We start from the raw sequence: 21,478 nt of genomic DNA on the forward strand, positions 1-21,478 counted from the left end.
AACAGCAATTTTTCTGCAATACAGTACAAAAATTACTGTGTTACGGTAATGAGAATCACCAATGAAAACAATGGGAACAGGAAAAGTAAAGAGTTTGGACGTGATACAATTATACAAATTGGGAGTAAAATGTTAAGTTTCCTACAAAATATGGTCACAATGCAAAAAATTATAATTATGCTAAATTAATCTTTTTATGCATATAAATATAATTCCATATTTTCTTAGTGTTGATTTGAGGTTAAATATGACCAGGACATTTCTTTGACAAGTTTTTTGAGATTCATCAAATGGGTGTCAATAAGACGTCCAAGAACATTGTTGTATCAGCCAGAGAATCTTATAAAAAACATGCCTTGGTGCACTTAACAATAAATGTAATTTAGGGATGCATCAACAGAGTTTTTATCCCATGTCAACAATCAAAAAGAAAAAGTTTTAAAACTACATCTCCAATCTAGAATTTTACATGATGAAAATAAGTATAATAACATTATTATGTACAGTAACAGATGGATAACTGTTTAGACATAATGAATTGGAACAAAAATAAGCATTCAAATGAGCTGTTTCCTTGTCAGATCAATGCCGATAATTTCAGTTAATTTAATTGGAAACCCACATATTACATCACTGAGTTAATAAACAGGAATACACTTGCTTCCACCTCACCCTATACTATACGTAATGTTAACCCTATAACACCATATGTATCAAATATGATATACAGTTTTTGACGACTCCTGTCTCACTCTCTGTTCTAGCTGAAAAGGAAAAAAAATCATGTTTCACATGTTTATGGCACCACGTAGTGTCTATTTGTTTAAAAAAAGTGTTTTAAAATGTTTATATCGATCTATTTAAAATGGCGGCAGACTTCCGCAAAAACAATGACTCTTATGTTGGTATAACTTTCAGCTTATATTAATTAAGTCAAGTGACAGTAATGATTATATTGTTACTGATATTATTTTATTGAAAAAGCATGTTGAAGTTACATGTATGAAATATGATACAATAGGCTTTTGTGGTATATCGCTCAATCACCATTCCATTCCATTCATGCTATAAAAGACATATACAATTCTGACATATACTTTTTATAAGATATATTTAGTGTTAACTAATATTTCTGTGTATTTTCATATATGCATCCTGCTCTGTCATTATAAAGATCTAATTATTTTACATTACAAGCTATTATGATTTTATCTTACCATAAGTTCCTGAGACCCAGCGAAAAAAAGTTTCCCTTTTTTAAATATCAATATAGTATTTGGTGCATAAAATACATATGATAAAAATGGTTTATTGAAAAAAATATTCATACTGTATTGATGTGCTGAATTGAACAATGATACATATCAATCCATATTTATAGACCAAGGAGAGAAAGTCTTCATGGCCAAACTCTCATACATTAGGCCCAGGGAGTCCTCTGATAATACTCCAAGATTTTCCACTGGAGCATGTATGAGCCAAGAAAAACTTAAATAACAAATGTCCTATACAAAAACGAATTGCTGGGCCTCAGAAGGATAATGACCTTTAAAGCCTAATGTATCAAATATAATACATAAAAACAACATGAGCAAAAAATTCTATGATTTATTTGTACATTTTCTAATGGTACTAAAAGAGTTCAATGAAAAAAAATATATATTTTCTGACAATTCTTTCATATTTACATGAACTTATTTTCATGGCTTTACAGAGTTAAAAGAAGTTCCTTTGTAACAGTGGGATGGACAATGATTAAATAGAATTATGTAACACTATTAAATGAGACTCAATTTAACTGTTCATTTAACTTTCATTTACTGTTCAGAACAATTACGATCAAAACCAGAATGTGGCTGCATGATATCCAGAAAGCATCTAGTTCCTGTGCCACTAGGAATGCTGTAAACACATACAAACAATGACATGTGGCATGTGACTTTTTATACCTCAAAACCCATATTAAGCCAGATGCAATTTCTGAATGTTCTCTTATACACATCCATCTTACCAATAGTGCATCTTAATTCTTCACACTGACTGATATGAGGCAGTTTGAGCATCTCCTTCCATTTCTTGCTCCGCCCATTCCGTTTCCCTCCTCCTCCTATAAGAGAAAGAGAGAACAATTAAGGTGAACGCAATGCAAATTACAATACAATCAGGTAGCTGCTACAGCTCTTACCGAAATACACAATCTTTTATTTTTTGCTTTCACAAAGTAGGGCTAAAAAGATAATAAATGCTAAAATATGTTCCCCGTCTGTCGCTCACTTCGACGTTGTGTCGAAGAAGCGTCACTAGTGGTCACTCTTGAGAGCCTCGCGCATCTCTGAACTTGAGAAAAGGCCAATGAGAAATTGGCAGACAGAATTTGCATGTCCCGCCCCCAACATAAGGGTATAAAGGAAGGGAAATGCGTCTGTTCATTCAGAAATTTTCTTCGGTGCCGACCGGTTGTGTGAGAAGCAAGCTGCGATTCACAAAACTGTTCACCTCATCTATAAGAGCGTATGCTGTTGGATCTACGGCGCATATCAGCGGCTTTCTCCTTCTCTGCACAGCAGGGCAGCTAAGACAGTGCTGTCTAAAAGAGAATATTGTAAAAGAATTTGATTCTCTAAAAGAGCAATACACAACGCCATTGAATGTCCTTTTCAGGACGCGTCTTTATCAAGATGCCCTTCTGCCCCTGTGTAGTTCCTGGATGCGGTCAAGTTCTCTCCGCTCCTGACGGTCACAGGCGCTCGTGTGTCTGGGGCGTGATCACACCGAGGCAGCGTTAGTGGATGGTCGACATCGACCCTTTCTATGGTTCACGTTCGACGGCCAGGCGTATCAGTACAAGGTCCTCCACTTCGGCATGTCCCAGTCCCCTCGCGTCTTTACGAAAGTCAGCCCATGCCCCGATTCGGAAAGCAGGCGTTCGCATACTCAACTACCTCGACAACTGGCTCATCCTGGTCCACTCCCGAGAGTTACTGTGTGTCCACAGGGACCAGGTGCTCAGGCAACTCAGCCGCTTAGGGCTTCAGGTCAACTGGGAAAAGAGCAAACTCGCCCCGGTTCAGAACATCTCTTTTCTCCGCATGGAGTTAGACTCAGTCTCAATGATAGCGTGCCTCACCAACGAGTGTGCGCAGTCAGTGCTGGAATGCCTCACCTTGTTCAGGCCAGGCACGGTGGTCCCTCTAAAACATTTCCAGAAGCTCCTGGGGCATATGGCGTCCTCCGCTGCAGTCGCACCACTGGGGTTGATGCATATGAGACCGCTTCAGAACTGGCTCCAGACTCAAGTCCAGAGAGGGGCATGGCGCCACAGCAAGCACCGTGTGTTTATCACCCCCCGCCTGCCGCCAGACTTTCAAACCCTGGACAGACCTGTTTTTTTGTCCAGATGCGTTCTGGTCACCACAGACGCCTCCAAACAGGGTTGGGGCGCCGTGTGCAATGGGCACAAGTCGCAGCGTGCCACTCACATCCCGGGCAGCCTCCACGTGGCAGCGGATGCACTATCACGACAGGGTACGCCCAGCGGAGAGTGGAGGCTCCACCTCCAGTCGGTCCAGCTGATTTGGGAACGATTCGGCAAGGCACAGGTACACCTATTCGCCTCCCGAGAGACCTTCCAATGCCTGCTCTGGTACTCTCGAATGGAGGCTCCCCTCAGGACAGATACGCTGGCACACAGCTGGCCCAGGGGCTGCGCAAGTACGCATTTCCCCCAGTGAGCCTTCTTGCACAGGTGCTATGCAAGGTCAGGGAGGACAAGGAACAAGTCATTCTGGTGGCCCCCTACTGGCCCTCTCGGACTTGGTTCTTGGATCTCGTGCTCCTCGCAACAGCCCCTCCCTGGCGAATTCCCCTGAGGAAGGACCTTCTCTCTCAGGGACGAGGCACCCTCTGGCATCCGCGCCCAGACCTCTGGAACCTCCACGTCTGGCCCCTGGATTGGATGCGGAAGAATTAGCTGGCCTACCTCCTGCTGTCTTAGACACGATCAACCAAGCCAGAGCTCCCTCTACCGGGCAACATTACGCTCCTGAAGTGGCGCTTGTTCGCGAATTGGTGTTCTTCCCTGTCTGAAGACCCACAGAGGTGCGCAGTCAGGTCAGCGCTCTCATTTCTGCAGGAAAGGTTGGAGGGGAGGCTGTCCCCCTCCACCTTGAAGGTGTATGCTGCCGCAATTGTGGCCCGCCACGACGCAGTAGACGGCAAGTCTTTGTGTAAGCACGACTTGGTTATCAGGTTCCTTAGAGGCACCCGGTGGTTGAACCCTTCCAGGCCAAGCCTGTTCCCCTACTGGGATCTCTCATTGGTCCTCTCGGGCCTTACGAGACCCCCCCCTTTCGAGCCACTAGAATCAGTTGAACTCAAGGCCCTCTCCCTGAAGACGGCCCTCCTGATCGCGCTCGCCTCCATCAAGAGGGTCGGGGACCTGGAAGCTTTCTCTGTCAGTGACACTCACGTCACCCTAAGCCCGTGACCGGGCTACGTGCCCAAGGTTCCTATGACTCCCTTCAGAGACCAGGTAGTGAACCTGCAAGCACCACCCCGGGAGGAGGCAGACCCAGCCCCTCTGTTGCTGTGTCCGGTACGTGCTTTGCGTATCTATTTGGACCGCACGCAGAGCTTTAGACGTTCTGAGCAGCTCCTTGTCTGCTTTGGTGGACAGCGGAAAGGGAACACCGTCTCCAAACAGAGGCTTTCCCACTGGGTGGTTGACACCATAGCATTGGCCTAACACACCCAGGCCGTGCCTGCCCCCTTGCAGGTTCGAGCACACTCGACGAGAAGTGTGGCATCCTCGTGGGCACTGGCCAAAGGCACCTCCTTAGCAGACATATGCAGAGCAGCGGGTTGGGCAACACCCAATACCTTTACGAGATTCTCACACATACAGTATATCCTTTGTCTTAAAGAGTACAAAACCTGTTTTTTTTCATGTTCTTTCAATGTTTTTTTTTTCTGTATTTATTAGTGTACCCACAGTTCATATAAAACAATCAGACACAGATTTTTAAGGGAAAAATGTTTCACTGAAAAATAAAAAATGAGCTATTGCTTTCTTGACCAATCATTGAACATGCAACATATTTCTATTAACAAGACCCTCAAAACAGAGATATAATATCTTGGAAAAAATATGTAAACATCACACAAATAAAACATGAGCTGAAATTAATGTTTGGATTGACAGAGACTATAATTCAGTCATATCCATCAGCTATGAATTCAAAATTATTAGATAAAAAAGTGTTGAGATGGAACAGCTTCAATATACTTATTTTCTGAATTAGCATTAATGTGCCCATTCATTAACAAGTCTCATGTTAAACTGATCTGATTAGTCCATCTTATGCAGCTCTTTTTTTGACTGTTGTTAGCTATTTTTTATTTTTGGCCTCATTTATTAATACTGCTTGACTAAATATATTTTAATCTTATTTAATGACACATTTAACAGTGTCCAAACAAAAGAGAAGGCTAATGAATTGTCTTAATGTTTTGGGTTTTCATTCAATTATCCTTGGACAATACATGATAACTGACTACAGGCTATTTCATGGAAGATATGAATGTAACAGCATCTGTATATCTGTGATGATTACACTGAGATCAGATCAAACTTCATTTTTTAAGCCTTGATATGAATCAAAAAACAAATGCATTATTTGCCACAATTGCTTTATAAGGTGTCAAAAGCCAGTGAAATGGTTTTGTAATCAGACAAGTTTTTGAACTTGTGCTGATCTCAGCTGAGTTATTCTTTGCAAGAAAATGCAACATAACTACATCTGGTAAGAAACCCCATTAAGTTTCTACATTGAAACCTGTTTGAGTCAAAAGAGTAGAGTCTCAAATTTTATCCGTTATGCCATTTTGATCATTTTATTGATTTATCTCGAAACGGCAAGCTGTTAAACACAATGACCAAGGACGTGGACAATAGGGCTATTTTTCCTTAGAAATGCTATATTCACTGTGCATTATCGCTTTGAGAAACAATGGGTTCACCCAAAAGTTAAAACATTTTATTTTCAGAGGCTTTATATGGAGTTAGGATGAAACTAGTGCCGAATTTACACAACACGATTTTAAGCCTGATTTTCGCTCGCAGACAGTTTTGAGGAGATTTCCGACAAAAGCCTGAGATCATAGGCAAATCGGAGCTCGCTTCCGTGAGTGACGATCGGAATTAATTTTCATTCGTAATGAATGAAAAGATATCTAGGATGTTAAATATCTGGACCTGTCTGCGATTCCAAATTTTGCAATGTGAAATATGTTTTGACTGGAAAAAACTGCAGCATTGACCTACAGCCAATGAGAGAGAGCAAGAAATGGGGCACGGGAAGTTTCAGTGGGAGGAGTCCTGATGTACCTGCAACAGAACATCAACTAGCATAGCTGCGGTATCAAGAAATACTCATTGGACCGAAGAAATGGAGGAAACATTTGTGGAACATTGGCAGGAGCACCAGTGACTATTTGATGTTTCATCTGAATTGTAACAACCAGGTGGAGAAAGAAAAGAGTTGGAGAGAAATTTCCAATTCTCTTGGACAGTCAGGTAAGCAAATAGGTAGATTTTACAGTAGGAAGAACTTTTTCATATTGTAACCAATAAAATATATGATGCCTTGAGGCAATTAAAAACATACACATCATATTCTGAAATGCATAACATATGATCATGCATTTGTTTTTGTATCTCGTATCACTTCTCATGTGTACTTTGTTGTGAAACATAATTTGGAATCCAGGCAGAGTCCTCTGGGATTTGTCAGTAGTGAAATTTTTTTATAATGTGTTCACTCCTGTCGCGGGTTCATGGTGTAATTTGAAAACGCTCAGATTATCAACTGTAATGTCAGTAATGTCTCATAAACATGAATAACCAACACTCCTGAAAACACAAGAAACCATTTGTTTAGCTTGGTATTATTTTAAATTTCACAACTTGGTCTCGCTGTCCCCGTATAAGCACATCAAGTTTTAGGAAAACTACTTGCTCTTAGTTTTTTATTTTTTGCATGTTTATTAGGGCCAGGGCTGGACTGGTAATCTGGCATACTGGGCATTTTACTGGCAGGTCGATGCACTTTGGGGTCCATCTGGACTGGCCATCGCGAGAACCAAGCGAAATGGGCCGAACGGTCCGCGATAAGCTAAAATGAGCTGCCCCGTTATGCAGAATGGACCACAAAACGGCGCTGCGATAAGGCCAACGAAACCCCCCGTTTAAATGAGTAAAACATACTTCCCTAACCTAAAACTTGAATCTAACCATTAGTAAGCTAAATTAAAACAAGAGTTTTACAATACAGACATCCTTACCCTAAACCAAAGCCTTAACCTAACCGATAGTGTCCAAAAAACTAAATAGAACGCGGTTCTATTTTCGAACCGCGTTCTTCTGAGTTCGAAGTCCAATGCTGAATCAGATGAGCTACCTCAGAAGCTTTTCATGCTGGAATAAGTGTGCAAATGTAGGACAGTCTGTAATAAGTGTTAATTTATAATTTTGCCATACAAAATCTTCCAAGAGTTTCGATATCATAACATAGCAGTGTGTGAGTAATAGTGCGAAAAATAAATATTTATTAAGTCATAATCATCCATTGTACTCGTGATTTGTGTGAAAATTAATACGCACAACAACGCTAATTTAGAGTTAAATTAATTTCACCAATAAACTGCAGCAGAACACGGCACGTAAAAGTCAGTTTCCACACATGTAAGTAATAGAAACGTTCATTCTATGAGACTAGGTTGCTGTTTTACTTTACTGATATAAGAAATGCCAGACATAGAGTCAGGCAATGTTTTATCAGTATTTTTTCAAACTTGATCAATGATGGATGACCTGAACCACTAAACAAAAGCCGTACTGATTAAAATTACACTACTGTAAACTAAGTTGTATTTATTATAATCCATTTCCATAGTCAAAGTATAAACTGGCAATGGCATCAAAGGAACTTGCATACCAGTGACCTGTAGCCACGGCAGAAATAACCTGTTGATGCAAACATTACTACAGCGTTGCCACAAAAGCTTGAAACACATCATTCAACAATCTTCAGGAAAAAGAGAGGGAAAATAAACATATGGTCCATGTACATGAGAGATCAAGCATTTTAATCCACTACAGACAGCCACAAAACAAACAAAAAAAACAAAAAAATATCAGACATTTTCCAGAATTCATTCTTTCTGTCTCCAAGGTCCCTTTCAATTGTTTTCCCTGATTAACTGGAGCAGACGAATATTTTAGCATACATCTAGAACTCAGTGCTAACATTCCCAAATGTACAATGCCTTTTGATAGACAAATGGCAAGGGTCAAACTCGTCAGATCATTTGATTTGATAATTAAGACACTGTTTTCTCATAATTTTTAACACAAGACACTCAAGAACTATACATTAGCATGATAAAAAGCTAGCAGTCATAAGGCCAAAATGTATGTAGTTTAGTAGCAAGTAAACTAGATATATCGGCAAGCAGAATTGCATATTCTGGTTTGTGTGTCGCGTTAGTTCTGTGAAGTAATCAGTACTTAGTACTTTTGGACATACAGAAATTCAGATTACAAAGTCTGAATAGCATGATTTTTTTCCACGTTGGTCTATAATTGTGACATCAACTATTTTAGTTTGTAATTTTGTATTGTAAACCCACCCCAAAACATCAAGTAAAAACAAAACAAACTGTGGTTGTTTGCTTTATACACTCAAAGTTTATTTTAACCACTGTCAGTTTTAGTGAATACTCAAAAATTGTTGTTGAGGTATTTCAATGCTTTCAAGTTTACAAAGTCAATTTGTGGAGCTTGAGCTTAGCTTGATGACAGGTACATGTTGAGAATACTCTATATACTGATTTGCTCATTAAGCTATTGCTAAGCTAATCATAGCATAGTGTTTCCCATTAGCATGCTACAGTAGCACTCAATCACTGTAGATTTTTTTTTTTGTGTATGTTAGTCAAGTGGACAGCATTTGGCCAGTATTTGCTGCAAAGTGGACAAGACTTTAGTCAATGCCAATAGTCAAAAGTCTTGCTATGAGAGACTAAATCAAAAGCATATTTTGATCAATTCCAGAGCTTCTCGCTCAGGGTATGAAATTAACAGATATAGATTTAACCACTGGAGTTGTATGAATTACTTTTATTACCTTTATGTGCATTTTTGGAGCTTTAAAGTTATGGTCACCATCCCCTCGCACTGTAAGAACCAACCAAGCTGAGATACTACACCCGGTCCCTTATCAGGCTAATTAAGCCTCCGAGAGGGATAAAGGCCGATGGCAGACAGTGTAACGTTGTTCAATGGAAAGGAGGAGCTGAGAACTTTTCAATGTAAATAATATTTTAATGAGAAACTTAAAAGACAAACACACACATGACGGACATGTGTGTAAACGATCTCTCTCTCTCTCTCTCTCTCTCTCTCTCTCTCTCTCTCTCTCTCGCTCTCTCGCTCTCTCTCGTCACACCACCGTCTGCCATCGGCCTTTATCCCTCTCGGAGGCTTAATTAGCCTGATAAGGGACCGTGTGTGTATAATCACAACCCAGCCCCGCCCTGCCACACTATCCCTTTAAGCCATCAAAACAAAAACATAAGGAGCAAAAAATCATGATGGGTCTTCAAGGTCATCTTGTATCTGAAATAGGCATAAAAGCTAAATTATTACATTGCCAAAGGGCTACAATATTATTTTTTAAATAAAATTATGCAAAATGGAGAAATAAATATTTATGGTGGGACATTTTTCTAAATTTACCAGCCACTGCATGTGTAGCATAAAGTAAATTTTAGACCAGGCCTAAAACTTCCTAAGTCATCTAATATGCATTCCAATTTATTGTTTGTATTTGATAAATCTATATATACTGTGAAGTTCTTTGCTTTAAATATCTGGTGACTAATGCAATTGTGACAATTAAGCTGTGAGCTAAAATCAGCTTATATCTAATATAAAGAACATACTCTCCTAATCATGATTGAAGTCTTATGTTCATTCACACTTCACATATAAACAGTGCAACATGTTCATACTGGCATCTAATAATATATTCAAAACATCTTGCTCACCCACTACTAATGCAATAACATACAAGTGCGTGCACACAACATGCAAACATTGACCTGTTTGACCAGTCAAACCATCGTACATGACAAACAGCTCTACAATCTACTCTAAAATCTACAAGGGTGAAGATAGAGGGGGTAAAAAAAGACAGATATAGAGTTGTTTGTATATGTGAGGTGATTTGTGCAGGTTTTATGTTTAGGATGTCCAACCAAAATTCATGACAAGTCTTGTCAAATCAAATCACTTTATTGTCACACTACCATGTACACAAGTGCATTGAGTGCAACAGTAGGTGAAATTCTTGTGTGCAGGTCCGAGCAACATAGCAGTCATGACAGTGACGAGACATATACCAATTACGGTAAACAACATACTTACACAACACAATTTGTAGTGATAGTTCACCAAAAAAAAAAACTATTCTGTCATCATTTACTCACCCTCATGCCATCCCAGATGTGTATGACTTTCTTTCTACTACAGAACACAAAGATTTTTAGAAGAACATCTCAGCTCTGTTGGTCCTCACAATGCAGGTGAATGGTGACCAGAACTCAGAACGTTCAAAAAGGCAGCATAAAAGGAATCCGTATTATTCCAGTGGTTTAATCCATATCTTCTTTAGTAATATGATAGGTGTGGGTGAGAAACAGATGCATATTTAAGTCCTTTTATTGCCATCAATATCAACATTTGACCTACGCAAACCTCTAGGAGGCTGAATATGAAGGTTACTAATATTCAGATATTAATATTAATATATCAGAATATGGAAATTAATGTTTAGATTTTCAGTTAAAAAAGTAAAAATAATATTCTTAAAAAACAAAATTCATTTGTGTTCTGCAGAATAAAATCATACACATCTGGAATGGCATGAGGGTGAGTAAATGATGAGAGAATCTTCATTTGTGGGTGAACAATCCATTTAAGAATAGTACGAGATGGCAAAATAGTACAAAACGTATGACTTCTAATGTTGTGTACCATGGAAGACAGCGAAACAGCTGGGTTTCTGACGATTTATTGCAAGTTTGAAATGTAATGATGAATGTACTTAAAGATTTCAGGCCTGGAAAACATTATTTAAAAATTCCCTTATATTTCCATGGTTTATATAATTGTGGGAACCCTAAAAAGACAATAGTTCTGAACACACTAACTTCAGTCTTTCAGAAATTTACTCCTGATCAGATACCACAGAAACATTCCACTATGTCTATCTCACCAAGCTGCATAGTTCAGTGTACAGACCATGCCAAACCTGTTTACTTTTAAACAGGCAGTTTACTAAAAGATTTGCAGGATGATATGACTACGAATTAGTCAAAGAAAGATTCCAACTAAAGATAATTCTGCAAATGAAACTTGATTTTTAAAGTAACATTTTTCTTCGACTAGTTCATAGAATCTTTGAGCTCAATTTTAAACAGAATTATTAACTAAGAAACAGTGCTAAGACTGTTTACACAAGGTTTCTCAGGTGATCTGAACACGATCAGCAAAAAAGTACAAAAAAGCACAAAATATCGTCACACTGTTGCTTCCAAATTTTAATCACACCGCAAATATTAAAATGGAACATTCTGTTATTTTGATCAAGTACCTGCACTTAAACTGTACTTTGAATGTATGTATGCTTCATAGATCTGTGCTGATGCCATGCAAACCAGAGAAGTTCTGGAAGGTTTTGTGCATTTAATATACAGCATGTATGGACTTTTCTAAATGTATTAATCAGTTGATTATTCCTTTTTCAGGGTGTAAGACATAAAGTAGGGGTAAGAGAGGTGAAGTGGGATCAAGACATGACCCCAGCTAGACTAAAACATGGATCCCTGTGAATGCACAGCCCACTGCACCACAACTCGAACCACATGTTTGTTATGATTACTTGCGATGTGATTAGAATGACCGGCATTCCAATTTTGCATAAATCTGTTCATTTTGCATTCCATGTGGGCCTCTGTGGCATGCTTATCTTTAATGTAGACTCCTACAAGATAATGTAATTACGAATTAATCATTCAAGCCGACGTACATTCAAATCTTCTGCCCCGCCAGCCATCCACAGCTGCATGCAAGTATATACAGGCTTACCACGAGGCAGAAACCAGATGTGTTTATGGGGCCGGATCACAGAAAGTCCAGGAAACATACTCTGTTCAGAAATCAAGAGCCAAAACCCCCAAAATACTGTCAACAAAGGCAACAGTGGGATGCTCACAAATTAAGCAGCATAAAGCCTCCAGTATCAGTACTGGTGGGAAATACAGAAAAAAGGCAACATGTAATCCATTAGAGCATATTTTTCAAGAACAATTACATGGTTTGAATTGGTGTTTGTCCTATGTAATTCGTCACAATGCGGTTTGAAACTATGTCAATCCACAGCTGTTTTCAGCCAGGCCAGTTTACCCAAGAGAAAAGAAAACAACTAAACACATTGGATGGACTTGCAAACCACTCTAAATGTCTAACTTTTCCTTTCTAAATTCATAAATGATAAAGAGCTGTAAACCATAACTGTTAAGATTTAGGCTGAAGCGTTCGCCATTTAACAGCTGACGGAAATTAAGTTTCATCACGTGATGTGTTGAAACTCAGTTCAAAACTAATACATATTCACACAGCTTGGGGTGATGGTAAAGCATTCAACTCACATTTGTAAGGTGATGTATCCACTGAAGTTTTGCTAGCTGCTAAATTTATTTTAAACTGTTTTGTCAGACCAGCAGCGCAGCCGGTTAACTCTGCCCCTTCCGCCATGTATGGCAAGTGGCGTGCGCTGAGTGCATGAAGTGTCCAACATTCCACACTCTGTTTTGACAGTTGAAAAAGTGTATCATCCGGATACTTCAAGTGCACTTCTTTTTGCTGCATTTTAAGTGTTAACATACTACTTGCACTACTTACACAACAAAATGGCATAGAATAGTGCAGAAGTGTGCAGTTTTGGGAGCACCTACAGATTAGTTGAATTACTGAGAAGACAACATTCGTGGCTCTATTTTAGGAGAGAGTGTAACGGTCAAGTAGCATATTGCCCTAACTCATCGTTTGCAGATACCATGCAAATGAATGCGGCGAGCCGTATACTGACACCTACCTGTCGCAAAATTGTCTTTGTCTTCTCTTATAAAAAAAGCAATTTTTATCGTAGTAAACTTTACAAATAGTTCATTCCAAAAGGATTGTTTAGTGTAAAACATGTTGAGGATTAGCAGACAGGCAGTCAATTCATTAAGTGATGAGCTGCTTCCTCACAAAAGCAGTTTATCATTACACTGAAGCATCTCCTCCAAAGACATCTATTTAAAAAAAAACGGACTCTTGTTTCCTCGGCAGTGTACCTCCATAGAATGTCTACAGGACTATTTACTACAGGTATTTTATGCAAAGCTTTAAAGCTCCCATTAGAAGGGCTCTAGACGAGAGCACATAGGAAAGTGCAATTGAAAGTGGAGTGTACATTTCTTTTTTAAATATTGATCTGTTTGTCACACACACCTAGCGTCACTTCAGAAGACAAGGATTTAACAACAGGAGTTGTATAGATTTATGTAATTATTATAATTATTATTGTATTGCATTCACCCTCATGTTGTTCCAAACCTATATGACTTTCTTCAATGCAACACAATAAAGCAGATGTCAGACAAAATGTTATTCTCAGTCACCATTTCTGTCATGAATCACCAGAGAAGATCAGGACCCAAACGCAGAGTAGAAAAATAAGGTGATTTATTTAAACAAAAAAAAAAAGCAATATCCAACATAAACTCCCACAAGGCGGAAAAAACAAACATAAACTACCCTGTAGGGGAAACAGACAATCCAGGCTGGGGCAGAGGAAAACGGGGCACCGGACCGAACTGGGACGAAACAGGACCGAAAAACAGGACCAACATAGGGGAACAAACAAGATGAACTGGCACTGGACAGCACACAAGAGGAGGCTAAAATAGGGAGAAATCAAATGGGTTAACAGGGGACAGGTGAGACAAATTAAATAATAATAAACAAACAAGGAAGCGGGGGTATGACGTAAGACAGAGAGAGAGACACGTGGCTATACAGAAACAAAACAAAGCCACGTGCTCTCACAAGACAATATAACACCTGAATGGCATGAGCGGACATCGCCAAGACAATAAGGCAATATACACTTATGCCAACTGACAAATAAGAAAAGAAAATACGTATCAACCCCATGCATTCCCACATTAAACGAAATCTGAGCATACATCGCGAGGCAAACAGTATGTAATGAACACAACAGGCGACAACAAGACAGGACACCTGTGCGAGAGTTCAACCTCCCCCCAAAATGGGGACATCAAACAATACACAAGACAAATAAAACGAGCACTAACAGAAAACCGAAAACACAACAGAAAGGGAGAAAAACCAGAGAGGGAGCTTCAGGAAAGGGGCGGGGTCCGGCGACCTGAGAGGAGGCTTCAGGACAGAGGCAGGGTCAGGCAATGAACTGGATGGTGGCCACTGGACAAGGTTCATGAGGAAGCGGCTCAGGGGGCAGAGCCGTGGAAGGCTCAGGGGCAGAGTTGTGGAAGGCTCGGGTACTGGCCGTGGCAGGGAAGCAGCCTCCATGTCTGTGAATTATGACAAAGACTGGGGAATGGCCTCCATGGCCACGGCACTGGCAGTGACAGAGAAATAACCTCTGTGGTCATGGACACTGGCAGTGAAAGGTGGACAGCCTCCGTGGCCATGAGCGCTGACACCGTCAGAGGAACGGCCTCCATGGCTGTTAGAACTGGCAGAGACTGGGGAACGGCCTCCGTGGCCACGGCACTGGCAGTGACAGAGAAATAACCTCCGTGGTCATGGACACTGGCAGTGAAAGGTGGACAGCCTCCGTGGCCATGAGCGCTGACACCGTCAGAGGAACGGCCTCCATGGCCATAGATGCTAGCAGCGGCAGGGGAATGGCCTCTGTGGTCGTGGGTGCTGGCAGCAGCAGGGAAATGGCCTCTGTGGCCGTGGGCTCTGACAGTGGCAGCGGCAGGGAATGGCCTCTGTGGCCGTGAACACTGGCAGCGGCAGGGGAATGGCCTCAGTGGCCGTGAACACTGGCAGCGGCAGGGGAATGGCCTCTGTGGCCGTGAACACTGGCAGCGGCAGGGGAATGGCCTCTGTGGCTGTGGATGGTGGCAGTGGCAACAGCCTCAGTGGACGTGGATGCTGGCAGTCGCAGGGGAACGATCTCCGTTGATGCTGGTATCGGCAGGGGAATGGTCTCCGTGGGCGTGGATACTGACAGGGGAACGGCCTCTGTGGTCGTGGAAGCTGGCAGTGGCAGGAGAACGACCTCTGTGACCGTGGATGCTGGCAGCGGCAGGGGAACGGCCTCCGTGACCGTGGACGCTGGCAGCGGCAGAAGAATGGCCTTTGTGAATGCTGGCAGTGGCAGGGGAAAGGCCACCGTGGGTGTGGGCGCTGGCAGGGGAACGGCCTCCGTGGGTGTGGGCGCTGGCAGGGGAACGGCCTCCGTGGGTGTGGGCGCTGGCAGGGGAACAGCCTCCATGACCGTGTGCTCGGTCGAAGTGCTGGGCTTCCTTCCCCTACAGCGATGTGAGGACCGGGTCATGAACATGGCATGGGCTGAGAGGGGTTGAGGGATCTGGTGTTCCATCTCTGCATTAGGGCCTCCACCTTCGCAAGACGGCAGACATGGTCCACCAGATCCAAAAAGGGCCAAATAAAAAACTCACCCAGCTCCTCAACACTGTGCAGGTTGTCCAAACCCGACAGGAAGAGATGTTTGAGACAGGTCTCGTAATAATACCTTCACGGATCAGCTCATAAGTGTAAACGTGCAAGCCGCGTCAATCCTGAAAAATCATACCCAAGGTGGTACTATGAGAGACTCGTTCCTTCTGGACGGGAGCTGGGTGGAGAAAAATCTCTGCTGGGTCCTCTGTTGGCCAGTTCGTTCTTAGAACAATATTCAACAGGCCCAGACATATATAATGCTTAGTAAAATGAAGCAAGATCATGCTTTATTAATGGCTACCTTCGCTATTTCACAGCTTTTTAAAGTTATGTATGGATTCTTAGTTCAGTGTAGTTACAGTATTTTCAGTGTAGAAATAATTTAGATCATTAGTTAAGTACAGTAAGGGTAAACTGCACCTTATCTCTCTATTTGGAAGCATGTAAGGCTTATTTAAGTTCAGAGCTTGTTCTCTGTTGTCCATGAGAATAATGCACCACATCTGTGAAACGCAAAGTTGCTGTACGGTGTGCATGTGCAGAGATGCACTCCAGTAGTCACGCATGCATGCAATAGGCAGAGCAAAATGCATTTACACTTACCGCATATGTTTACATGGATTTATACAGTAGGCACTGATATAAAAATGTGCACTTAAAATCTGAGGTCATAAGAGCCCATAGTTATAGAATAACCCTGAAAATGACCATTGCCACAACATAGACAAGCTCACGTTATCACAATCGCCAAAACTCACAGCAACAAGTTTTGGAGCTGCAATTCTAATCTTGAAATTTCTGCTTGTCTTGGTGTAAAATGAAGGCATCGAGTGATGAAAGATATTTTGAACGATTGCTGCTGCTGCTGCAGTGGTGGACTCGAGTGACAATGCGCAACTACTGTATAAAGTTCCACTGTTGTAAAAGTCCCATATAAAAATAAATAAATAATTTATTCAAACTTATTCAATAAAGAACAGTAATGTAACGACAGGAACATCGTTCATTGTAAAGATGTAAAAGTAAAACATTTTAAATAAAAAATTTACTTGAGTAAATGTAAAAAGTACCCATATTAAACATACTCTTAAAAGTAAATTTTCTTCAAAAATGTACTCAAGTAAATGCAACGGAGTAAATGTATTGTGTTACTACCCACCTCTGGTCAGAAGGCGAAGGGCAACCAGAGGTGGGTAGTTTTTTTTTTAACTATTACATTCAATAATAGTTAAGATAACCTTGGAAATGCTGCTTCCAGAAGAATCATCCTATTTCTGCCATTCCACCAGACAAAAGAACCAAAGAACCTCTGAGAAAACTGTGCAAAACCTGTTATTTACTTAAAGGGGGTAGTACAGACAAAAAGAGAACAACGGAGGACAAAAGAGTATTATTTTTAAAGAGTTATTCTCATAAAAAGCATATTTACCTATTAACATTAGTCTTGATTAGTCCGACCATGTGAAAAGTAAATTATTCCTGACATACTCTCACACTTTCAATTAGGTTTTAAGTGAAATGCAACAGATATGTTTGTAAAGATGTGCAATCATATCATATCTCCCAGTGATACACAATATCCTATTTATTGGTCTAGCAAGGAGCAAGCCTCACGAATATCCCCACTACTTTGCGCTCAGATAGAGGGGTAACCTTGCGGCCTACATCTGCAGTTCAACCTCCCTTTCAAATAAAGCAACGGGGATGGGCGTACACTGCGTTCTCACCGTTATAAATTCTAAGAAAAATGCATTGTAACCTCCATTGGGGGTCTGACACAGAAGGTAAAGTAAGTGCGTGTTGGTGATTACGAAGGGGCCGTTCACACCAAACGCGTTTTTCCAACTGTTTTTCTATGTAAACATACGTTACATGGACGTTAGACGCCGTGTCAGGTAAAAACGAACGTCAACTTTAGCTGCGTGACAAGATATTTTTGCGCAAGAACGGGTTCGGTCTGAACGGCCCCTAAGATCGAATCCAACGATGTATGAGAGAGAGTGGACTCTTCTTATCTCATTTAAGACTGGGTCGAGATGTGGCGAAGCTAAACCGTGCAATAACAATGGCACAAACTATTTAACGCGTCTAGCGATTTATTAACAATTCTAACATAGTATCGGTGCGCGTAACGCTATTGTGACGCGTTTCAATATAGTTACAATGTATTAACCGCAAGGCCTACATTTTTCACACGTATGGATTTTTCACACGTAATTCAGCTGCATTATTTTGATGTTTTCATTAAGCAATCGACGCACCAGCAGTGTGTCAATGAGAAAGTTATTATGGAATTCATTTAGGGACATGACGCTTGCCAGATGCCAAACGCTTTAGTGCGCCATTCCCTCCTTTGCTCTTACCTTCCCTTGCCTTCAGCAGCACGGTGTTGGCCACGATATTCTCAATCTCCATTGTCAGAAGAAGGATCCCATACAGTCCCGATACATTTCACTTAAGAGAAAAAAGACGAGGACGCTCGCGCTGATGATGGTGGTGATTATTAGGTGGCGAGAATGGTTATGATCGGCGTGAATTTGGTGTTGGCACATTGCAGGTTAATTGTTTTTCTCCATTTCTCGCTGTTGAGCCCCCCACCTTTCCGCTCGCCGTGGACATGTACTATCCCCCTTGTTAGCATTCAGTGCTCAGCACACCTTCCTGTCTCGAGCACTATTCACCGTCAGCTCTGGAGGAGGGATCGTCTTACAACCAGAATGTATCCCCTCCCTCCATATCTATCTCTCTCTCTCTCTCTCTCTCAATATTTAAATGGCTTTATTGGCATGGTTAAAAAGAAATGTTAAATTGCCAAAGCATAGTAAGGGATAATTCACCCCAACTTTAAATTCTCTCAACATTTACATACGCTCATGGCATCCCAGGCGTGTATGACTTTGTAGCTCTGTAGATCCAATGGTGGCCAGAACCGTGAAGCTCCAAAAAGCAAATAAAGGCAGCATAAAAGTAATCCATACAATTCCATTGTTTATATCCATGTCCTTAGAGGCAATGTGGTAGCCTACAGTAGTGGGTGAGAAACAGAACAATATTTTAGTCTGTTTTAACTATATATCTAGACTTTCACCAGCACTCCAGTGTTAACCGAGAACCGAGTTCTTCTTCCTTTGTTTTTTGCCTATTCGCATACTTTGTGCACATCGCCACCTACTGAGCAGGGAGGAGGATGACAAAAGGTAAATATATGCACAACATCCCCAGTAGTTGGCGATATGCTCGAAAAATGTGAATCGGCTAAAAACAGAAGAAGAACTCATGGACTGAGGGCTGTGTGAAAGTAGATTTATAGTCAAAATAAATAAATAAATAAAAAAGGGCTTAAATATTGATGTTTCTCACCCACTGCTTTCATATTGCTTCTGACGACATGGATTTAACCACTGAAATGATATGGATTACTTTTATGCTGCTTTTATGTGCTTTTTGAGATTCAAAGTTTTGGTCACCATTCACTTGCATTGTAAGGACCAACAGAGTTGAGATATTCTTCTAAAAATCTTGTTTGTGTTTAGCGGAAGAAAGAAAATCATACACAACTGGGATGGATGAGGGTGAGTAAATGATGAACAAATTTTCAGTTCAGGGGTGAAATATCCCTTTAAACATAAATAGGCTAAATACATGTTTAAAATACACACAGTTAGAATACATTGAAATAAAAGTTTTTTATAAAAGTCTCTCTCTCTCTCTCTCTCTCTCTCTCTCTCTCTCTCTCTCTCTCTCTCTCTCTCTCACACACACACACACTCACATGCTCACATTTATCTTTTTCTGCCTTCACCAAAGGCCAGGCAGATTACAGTGAACAGGCTCTTCTCCAAATAGCAAATATCCTTGAGTATATATTCAATTAGCTGATTCTAGAACTTCAGGGGCTCAAATTTTACATTGAACTTCAATAGGTGAGCCAAGTTCCCAGAAGCAAAATTGTTTATCATTCAAAATTCAAACAAAAATATCTTTGAAGTAAAAATTTAGTTTCATAGGCCCGACGATGGAAAGTCTATTTCAATTTAGAATGTTGTAAGTGCATAAACAACAGCAGAAGTGTGATTTACCAGACTAATACAGGACATGGAACAAAAATAACGTTGTGTTAATATTACATTACAGTAACAGACAGTGACAAAGAGACTTCTCCCTTTCAAAAGTTGTCAAGCCTATATATTTTGTAATCCTAACTATGTACAATATTGTTAGTTACATATTATCATTGGCATTTAGCATTGTTTTTCCCTGCTGTCTGTGAGCCTATCAAAACAGACCCTAGGTTCACAACCCACTTTTTGAGAACTATTCTAACACCGTACCCCTGGTATTTGGTTTGCTATTTATATATATATATATATATATATATATATATATATATATATATATATATATATATAATTATTTTCAGGGAATAAGATTATATCTGAATCAACTACATACACCATTATAGATATTTTGCACCTGAAGACCTTATTCATGCTAGCGCTATCTTTGATTTTTGATGTAGCCTCTTCAGTGGGATGTACTGCAGTTTAATGTGTTTTTGGATAGTTTCACGGACAAAACATTGATAAAATATCTATGCAAGAGATATTGAAGAGATGGTAAGCCTATCCCTCAAAGCCTCGTTGTCATTCACATTATAAATCAAAGATCGCGCTAGCGTGAATAAGGTCTTAGTATTGTTAAGTAACAGTATTTTTGCAGGATAGAATTAAAGGAATAGTTCACCCAAAAGCAATGCGAGTCAACAGGGGTAAAAAGCCTTCAAGCTGAAAAAACAACAACAAAAAAAAACAATAAAAAGGCAGCATAAATTTATATTTAAGATTTTTTATTTTTTTACTGTAAATCTCCACTTTCAAACATTTTTCGGTGATTCACATTCTTTGTGCATATTGTTACCTATTGAGCAAGGAGGAGAAATTTGTGTAGGTATATTGTAACAGGGTTGCAAATCTTTTGGGACCCCCTACCCAAATTCTTAACCAAGCCATTGACCCCCTAATATAAAAAAATTGTTTTTTCGCTGTATAATAAATGTCATTCATAACATTAACAAACACTATTACATTATGCTTAACTTGTGTTCTCTAAATGTTCGCCTCTTGTCTCCTTTTTACATCCAATTTTACCTTTACTGTCTTTTGCCATGTCCCAAATTCATTGTTTATATTTTTTATGGTTGAAAATATATGTATTATACTTGATCTGTGAAAAATAGTTTTACAATTTTGGTGAAGACTGTAGAATAATATATGACCATATTATTTCATGTATGGATTATTGACTGCCTGTAGTAAGATAATGAATGAGATCAGTACAAATGCTCAGTACAATCACTGTACAGTGATGAGAGGGTATCTATACAATGACTGCTGTGATTTGCTGACTCATGAAGGTGATTGTGGATGGCCTCAATGAAGAACATTGAGGTAGACACAGGTCCTTGAGTTTCCAATGCCCTTGGGCACATTAGAGCCTGCTTTAATCTTACGCAAGGACACACACACACATTACAGTCTGTCTAGACTGCACACACTCAACTGGCTGATATTGCAATTAATTGGTTAAGAATTTAGCTGTAATTTATGCACTGCTCTCAAAATTAGCTATGTG

At 40.3% G+C, this 21,478-nt stretch overlaps 1 protein-coding gene across 2 annotated transcripts in view; it reads right to left on the reverse strand.

Annotated features, from left to right (window-relative positions):
* The window catches only part of grk4 (G protein-coupled receptor kinase 4), a 54,399-nt gene extending 35,882 nt beyond the window's left edge, over positions 1–18,517 (reverse strand). For both annotated transcript variants that reach the window (XM_052136886.1, XM_052136885.1), the window contains exons 1-2: positions 18,211–18,517; positions 2,012–2,107 (exon numbers count right to left, since the gene is read on the reverse strand). In XM_052136886.1, the coding sequence (XP_051992846.1) occupies positions 2,012–2,107; positions 18,211–18,262 (148 nt within the window). In that variant the 5' untranslated portion in view covers positions 18,263–18,517. The remainder of the gene's footprint in view (positions 1–2,011; positions 2,108–18,210) is intronic.
* Positions 18,518–21,478: the final 2,961 nt, after the last annotated feature.

The sequence above is a fragment of the Xyrauchen texanus genome, chromosome 11 (genome assembly GCF_025860055.1).
Source record: "Xyrauchen texanus isolate HMW12.3.18 chromosome 11, RBS_HiC_50CHRs, whole genome shotgun sequence".
Classification (NCBI taxonomy): Eukaryota; Metazoa; Chordata; class Actinopteri; order Cypriniformes; family Catostomidae; genus Xyrauchen; species Xyrauchen texanus.